Source organism: Leucoraja erinacea, chromosome 25 (genome assembly GCF_028641065.1).
Source record: "Leucoraja erinacea ecotype New England chromosome 25, Leri_hhj_1, whole genome shotgun sequence".
In the NCBI taxonomy this organism is placed as follows: Eukaryota; Metazoa; Chordata; class Chondrichthyes; order Rajiformes; family Rajidae; genus Leucoraja; species Leucoraja erinaceus.
In genome coordinates this window covers 17807995-17816018 of record NC_073401.1, presented here as the reverse complement: position 1 = coordinate 17816018, position 8024 = coordinate 17807995, and the positions used below count along the sequence as shown (strand labels likewise).

Here is an 8024-nt window from a genome sequence, read left to right as displayed (position 1 = left end):
GGTCAAAAGTTCACAAGTTATAGGAGTAGAATTAGGCCATTCGGCCCATCGAGTCTGCTCCGCCATTCAACCATGGCTGATCTCTGCCTCCTAATCCAATTTTCCTGCTTTCTCCCCATAACTCTTGACACCTGTTCTAATCAAGAATTTGTCTATCTCTGCTTTAAAAATAACCACTGACCTGGCCTCCACAGCCATCTGTGCACAGATTTACTACCCTCTGACAAAATAAATTCCTCTTCGCCTCCTTGCTAAAAGTGCGCCCCTTAATTATGAGGCTATGACCTCTGGTCCAAGATTCTCCCACCAGTGGAAACATCCTTCCCACATCCACTCTATCTATGCCTTTCATTATTCTGTAAGTTTCAATGTGATTCCCCTTCAACCTTCTAAACTCCAGCGAGTAGAGGCCCAGTGCCATCAAACTCTCATCATATTGCTAACCCACTCATTCCTGGAATCATTCTTGGAAACCTCCTCTGGACCTCCCCACAGCCAGCACATCCTTCCTCAGATATGGGGTCCAAATGTGCTCAGGAGTTCTCCAAATGCGGCCTGACCAGCGCTCCAGCTCTTGCTCCCAGCAAGAGGATGATCTTTTCCTTCACCAAGTGCTTGGGTAAATTGTAATGCATAGATCCTTGGTGAAATCAGGTTAACTTAGTAAAGACCCGTGATCAAAGCTGAGGCCCTCCAAGTATTTATACCTTAAGCTCTGTACCAGTTTGCTAAGCTGGCCCATCAGAGGAGCTTATGGACTACAATGTTAGTCGCTGACGTTGAGGTGTCACGTCAAACTCTCATTACTGTGGCAAACTCTACAGACATGGAGGCAACATTGATGTTTGTATGACTGTATCTGGATGTAATCTTAAGGACACATTGTTAGATTTTGCGGAGGGGCCTTAATTGAGGAACAGCAGGTAGCACAGAAGGACACAGTCTCGCTGTGGGACGGCATTGCGTTTGTGCCTGATCTAGTACAGAGCCTTTCCCGACGAGCGCTGTGTGAAGGAATTACTTCATTGTAATTATAATATGTTAAAATAAATCCCAACCTTTGCGATGGTTGCTGGAGTTATTATGCTGCCTGTGGCATTAAACATTTATAAATGCGTCAGGCTGTCGTGTTCTGCGACATTGCTGACAGGCCCTTCCTCTCATTGCTCTTGCTTTCAAAATGTGCTTTAGTTTGAAAACAATACATGCAGCTTAAAATTTACATCAGTGGAGGATTCCTTGGAGGTCACAGTGTAGGTAATAATGAGATGCGTGCCGGGATCTGAGTCAATAACACAGAACCCTTCATTATTAATGACTTTCGGAGGACATTGTAAATCCCGTAATATATGTGCGTGAGACTTTGAAATAAATGGTCTTCTTTTGCCCCTTCAATGCCCAAAACTGAAAAAAAAAACTAGCTAGCTAAATAAGATTTTATGTTGGAACTGTTCCTTCTGCCCGCTGTTCCTTCTGCCTGTGTCTTGCCAGCAGAGTGGGGTCTGGCAGTTATTGAATAGTCTGGAGATCGAACTATCACTCTTGCAGCCGAATAAGACTGTGAGAGACAGAGGTATCTCATACACCCACCCCGAGGGACGGGAGAAGCAAGCTGATGTAACAAAAAGATGAATGATAAAAGCAAGCACTCTGTTTTTGTACATCTTTATGTACGTGTTGCTCTGTGTCTAAGGTTATTGTTTATTTATCCTTTCAAGTTTACATATTATTATTTCTGTATGCTGCTTTTTTATTTTTTGCCTCATTTCTGGGAGTTGTTTTATGTGCTGTTTTGCCGTGTCACCGTGTTAATGTATGTAATGGTGTGTTTCCTGACGCTGTCATTTGTCACTGTTTCTGTATTCCAGTGCTCCTGTAGCACGCCATCTTTAGATGTATGGCGCAGCTTGCAGTGTCACGGTTCCAGCAGCATACTCGTACATATTTTGCTCTTCTCTCTACTTTTCTACCGACTGTCATGTTGGTGAAGGTATAACACTCTCCTTTCAACAGGTGTTCCGCTGCATGCTTAACCTCTCTGGTCGGGAAGCTTAGTTTTATAGCGATTGCCTTTTGGGCTCCATGCCATCGAATGGAAAAGTAAAATCATTCACAGAATGCAATTAGCATTCCCACCAGTACGCAAGTGCTTTATGTCCAGTCCAAATCCCTGGCTGCCGTATATATGTGTGAAGAATGGATCTGTAGCAGTGACATTAATGGGTCTGCCATGCATTCCAACATCGCTGCTCGAGAAAGATCCTGAAGACTAGCTACAGAGACCACGTCACAAACAAGGAGATCTACCGGGAAACTGCACCAAAGCCTCTCAGCCAGGACATAGAGGTACGCAGGATGAAATTTGCAGGACGTGTACTCAGAATGTCGCCAGAACGTGCACCTAAGATGGCAATGACATGGCAACCTGACGGAAGGAGGAATAGAGGCCGACCATAACTCACATGGAGGCGAACATTCCAGAAGGATTTGGAAGCTCTGGACGCTAACTTTTCGAGGGTGGAAGACGTCGCACATGGCCAAACAGAATGGCGAAAGCTTGCTGCCCAATGCACTCAGCAATGTGGGAGGAACTAGGTCTAAGCCATAAATGCCCAGCACCACTGGTGTACCACTGTGTGGACAGTGGGGAGCTGGACTACAAACGCAGGCTTTAACACGAGGACGGAAGTCCACTCGAACAAGACGCGAAGGAGCAGTCCTTAACTGACCAATTTTGGGGAGGTCACTACAGATAACAATCATGGAACATTGAACATGGAACAGTCCAGCACAAGAACAGGCCCTTCAGCCCACAATGTCTGTGCTGAACATGATGCCAACACCATCACTTATCTGTCTGTACATAACTCCATTCCCTGCATATTCATGTGCCTATTCAAACGTTTTTTAAATGCCACCAACGTACCTGCTTCCACCACCACCACCACTTGGCAGCACGTTCCTGGCACTCACCACCCTCTGTGTAAAAAAACTTGCCGCACTCATCGGTACAAACTAGCATCTGCAGTTTCTTCCAATGCATTTTTGAAAATTACTTCTCTGTCACCCCAGGGGAATTGGGCTTGGGTACCCTGCTGCCATTTTAATGTGCTTTAAATCTCTCACCCACTTTTATGTTTTGCCTCATTTATTTGACGACCTGTATTTACGTGTCCCTCCCATGCCACTGCAACCTTCAATCAACCTCCCATCTTGTTATGTAAATCTTCACCTCTACAAACTTTTCCCTCAGACCCCACCAAACAAGGATGTCTTGATCGGCATAAGAAGCTGGAGTAACTCAGCGGGTCAGACAGTATCTCTGGAGAAAGGCAATAGGTGACGTTTCAGGTCGAGACTGGATGTATTCAAGAGAGAGTTAGATCCTGGATGTTTTCAAGAGAGAGTTAGATTTAGCTCTTGGGGCTAACGGAATCAAAGGATCAGGGGAAAAAGCAGAAACGGGTTACTGATTATATTGAACCATGATTCTATTGAATGGCGGCGCTGGCTCAAAGGGCCGAATGGCCTGCACCTATTTTCTATGTTTATGATCCTTCTTCAGTCCTCCTCGTGCTAGTTGTGCTTACACAATGACTAGCATTTTTAACAATAGGAATATTGTTACGGGAAAATCTCAATGCATATTCTGCTACTAAAGTGTGGGCGTGTGTACCTTTAAGGCTATGATGTCTAATTAATATTAATTTTACATAGAGTGAGTTCATTTGAAGGTTAATTGCTACTCAGACTGGAGATCAAAACCTGGTTTTGTTTGAGGGAAAGTCAATGAATAGCCTGAAGACATTGTGGTACAGTTATTTTTATTCTTAGACAGTATTTTTTCCTCTGCACGTTGCAAATAAATATGACATTAAATATAGTGGGATATGCAGCATGAGGTGCTTAGGAAACCTTGCACTAGGAAGGTTTAAATATTACGGTCAGGTTGTATAACTTGGTGCATGTGTCTGTGCATTGTGTGTTTAGATATGCCCTTCTGCCTAGATGATAACTCTGTGCATATCACTGGTACTTATGTATGACGGTACTTGCACTCAGTACCATACTCCTTGTGACATTACTTCTTGTGTTAAAGGGTTACCCCACGCTGCTCTCCAGGCTCTCTGCAAACTTATCTCGGCCTCAGAGACAGGAGAACAACTTATTAATCGGGTGAGTACAGATTTGGTCTTCTCTGGGGTCATTCTTCACCAGTGTTTAGTTTTGTTTAGAGATACAGCGTGGAAACAGGCCCTTCGGCCCACCGAGTCCACACCGACTAGCGATCCTCGCACATTAACACTAGCCTACACACACTCGGGGCAATTTACATTTACGCCAAGCCAATTAACCCAACAAAGCTGCATGTGTTTGGAGTGTGGGAGGAAACCGAAGATCTCGGAGAAAACTCATGCGGTCACGGGGAGAACGTGCAAACTCCGCACAGGCAGCACCCGTAGTCGGGATCAAACCCAGCGCTGTAAGGCAACAGCTCGACCACTGCACCTTCTTGCCGCCCCGTGAAAGCGGTTTACGGCGCTCCCAGACCACGGAATAATGCTTCAAATTTCAGCCTATAATGTCGATTAAAGTTATTACCTCCTAAATAAGTAGGTAATATAATTTATTGAAGATTTTTAAATAGGGACTGAAGTAACACTTTTTGATTTGCTTTGGTTCTCAGAATATTTTGCCCAAGATTGTGCTTGGATATAACATTTGTTGGGAAATTGCAAAGGTTCAAAGGCAGATGAATGGCTTTTCGTTCTGATATTAGACTACAGAATGCCACCCTGACCACCAGAGTCATAGAGCTGTACAGGGCCATCTTGTCCATGCCAACCAAAATGGCATACTGGGCTAATCCCACTTGGCCCATAGCCCTCTAAATCCTTCTAATCCATATGTCTGTGTTTTAATCGTCATGATAATAGTATCCGCTTCTACAGTGTTCTCTGGCAGCTCATCTGGATATGAACTAGAAACAGAGAAAATAGGTGCAGGATAAGGCCATTCGGCCCTCCAAGTCAGCACCGTCATCCAATATGATCATGGCTGATCATCCAGAATCAGTGCCCCGTTCCTGCTTTCTCCCCATATCCCTTGATTCCATTAGCCCTAAGAGCTCTCTCCAACACTCCCTTGAATACATCCAGTGAATTGGCCTCCACTGCCTTCTGTTGTGGAGAATTCCACAACTCCCTGGATGAAAAAGTTTTTCCTCATCTCAGTCCTAAATGGCCTACCCCTTATTCTTAAACAGTGACCCTTAGTTTTGGACTCCCCCAACATCGGGAACATTTTTCCTGCATTTAGCCTGTCCAATTCCTTAATAACTTTACATTTGTTTTGAAAAGATCCTCTCTCATCCTCATATGTGATAACTACCCTGTGAATGATAAAAAATACCCATGAGGTCCCTCTTAAATCTCTCCCCTCTCACCTTAAACTTATGCCCTCTAGTTTTAGAACCCTCTACTCTGGGAAAAAGACTGTGAGCATTCACTTTATCCATGCCCCTCGTGACCTTGTACATCTCAATAAGGTCATCCCTCTTATGCTCCAAAGAAAAAGGTCCCAGCCTATCTAACTTCTCCCTATAACTGCAAGCTCCAATGACGGATGAAGGAGGATGTTTCCACTGTGGGAGAGTCTAGGACCAGAGGTCTTAGCCTCAGAATTAAAGGACGTTTCTTTAGGAAGGAGTTGAGGAGGAATTTCTTTAGTCAGAGGGTGGTGAATCTGTGGAATTCATTGCCACAGAAGGCTGTGGAGGCCATCAATGGATATTATTTTGGCAGAGATAGATAGATTATTGATTAATATGGTTGGTTAAGGTTATGGGGAGAAGGCAGGAGAATGGGGTTAGGAGGGAGAGATAGATCAGCCATGATTGAATGGCAGAGTAAACTTGATGGGCTAATTCTGCTCCGATCACTTATGAAATTATGAACATGCATGCAAGTGCCTCGTCCTATAACTCCAGCCCTGCAAGTAGCCTCCTGGTGAGTCTCCCCATGCACCTTTTCCACGTCCAGATCCTCAAGATGGCACTTGATTCTCACCATAGGAAGAGGCGAGTTGGTGTCACTGGCCTCAGTTCCATCGTCACTGGCCTTGCAAGTAATGAGAAGGTCACGATGGCTTAAACAAAGCCCGCAGCAGAGATGGAGCACCTGCAATATGACAGGACTCTGAGCAGCAAAAACGCATGGTTCTTTCCGACTAAAGATCGGTGCAATGCGCAGGAAAATCAAAGCATAATAAAATGCGAATTTTTAAAAATGATTAGCACAAAGGCTAACGAGAAGCAGTCCCATGAGCTGATGGCAAAATGCCAGAGAGTCTGACCTGCGAATAATGTAACATTGCAAGATGAGCAGAGAGGACTGTTTCACTGGAATCGCTAAGCAAGTAAACTGTTGAATCCATCACTGTAATGAGCAGTCCTGTTTAATGATGCATAACCCCTGATCTACAGATGCTCAGACCGAGCTCAAAAATCTAGCCGCTTTGCTGTGAAAATTACATGCTTCATTAACTCAAAACTTGCACCAAATTTCACAACCAAACAAAAAAAAAGAAAATGGAATCCAAATTTTAAAACACTTGAGTTTTAACATAACTTAGTTTTTAATTAATTCTAATTATTTTCTTTAATTTGAGAAGTGGGAAAAGCGCAGTATAAATAATCATAACCAATTTAAGTAAAGCAACATTTCCCTCCAAAGAGCTATTATTGTCTGACAAAGTCATTTTCAATACTCCTGGTAAATGTGGAAGGCAGCCATGAGGGAGATATACCGGACATTTTCAGTATGTGTAGGAAAGAACTGCAGATGCTGGTTTAAAGACAATATAGAGAGACACAAAATGCTGGAGTCACTCAGCGGGACAGGCAACATCTCTGGAGAAAAGGAATGGGTGACGTTTCGGGTCGAGACCCTTCTTCAGGCTGATGTCAGGGGAGTGGGCGGTGCAGGGATAAAATGTAGTCGGAGACAGTAAAAACTGGTGGGAGAACTGGGAAGGGGGAGGGGATGGAGAGAGAGGGACAGCAAGGGCTGCTTGGTTAGAGAAGTCAATGTTCATTCATACCGCTAGGGTGTGTAATATGAGGTGCTGTTCCTCCAATTTGGCACTGGGCCTCACTCTGACAATGAAGGAGGCCCAGGACAGAAAGGTCAGTGTGGGAATGGGAGGGGGAGTGAGTGTTGAGCAACCGGGAGATCTGGTAGGTTTAGCGGAGGTGTTCAGCAAAACGATGAAGGAGTCCCATTCTCTGGCTTGGTTGCACACGACAACAGCAGCAGATCAGCACTCTCTGCTGAAGCCTAGGGTAGGTTAGTGAGTGGTATGGCCTTTGGTACTACAGGTGAGAAGAGCAAGTTGGATATGGAACCGTCTCGAAGGGCAGCTGTTTTGAATACAGGGCTGCCAACTCTCACGCATTGAGCATGAGACTCACGCATTTGACAAAATTCTCACGCTCTCACGCTGATGACGGAAGTTCTCACGCTCAAAAAAATAATTATATATATATATATAAGGAGAAACTCAGCAGGTGAGGCAGCATCTATGTCTGAGTTTGACCCTACTTCAGACTCAAGCATTTCGGCCTGAAATGTTGCCTATTTCCTTCGCTCCATAGATGCTGCTGCACCATGAGTTTCTCCAGCATTTTTGTGTACCTTCGCCAAGTCTCCGTTCACTCCAGGTGTTGTCGCCGCTTCACTGACACACACTCTCACACACAACCTTACACACACACACTGGCACACACAAGGTTTAAAGGGATATGAGCCAAATGCGGATAAATGGGACCAGTTTAGATGGGGGCATCTTTATCTGCATGGACAAGTTGGGATGAAGGACCTGTTTCCATGCTGTAAGACTATGACACACTGTAGAAAGGGTACATCGTTCTGGAGATGTATTCTCTGCAGCAGTGGAGGTGAAGAAAATACTTAGTTGAGGTGAATAATATTATGATAATAGGACCTGTTTCACTTAACAAAGAG

General features: G+C 44.5%; 1 protein-coding gene across 4 annotated transcripts in view; it reads left to right on the top strand.

Annotated features, from left to right (window-relative positions):
- The window catches only part of ttc28 (tetratricopeptide repeat domain 28), a 502085-nt gene that overhangs the window by 470447 nt on the left and 23614 nt on the right, over positions 1–8024 (top strand). For all 4 annotated transcript variants that reach the window (XM_055655876.1, XM_055655877.1, XM_055655878.1 and 1 more), the window contains one exon: positions 4100–4176. In XM_055655876.1, coding sequence (XP_055511851.1) covers positions 4100–4176 — 77 coding nt within the window. The remainder of the gene's footprint in view (positions 1–4099; positions 4177–8024) is intronic.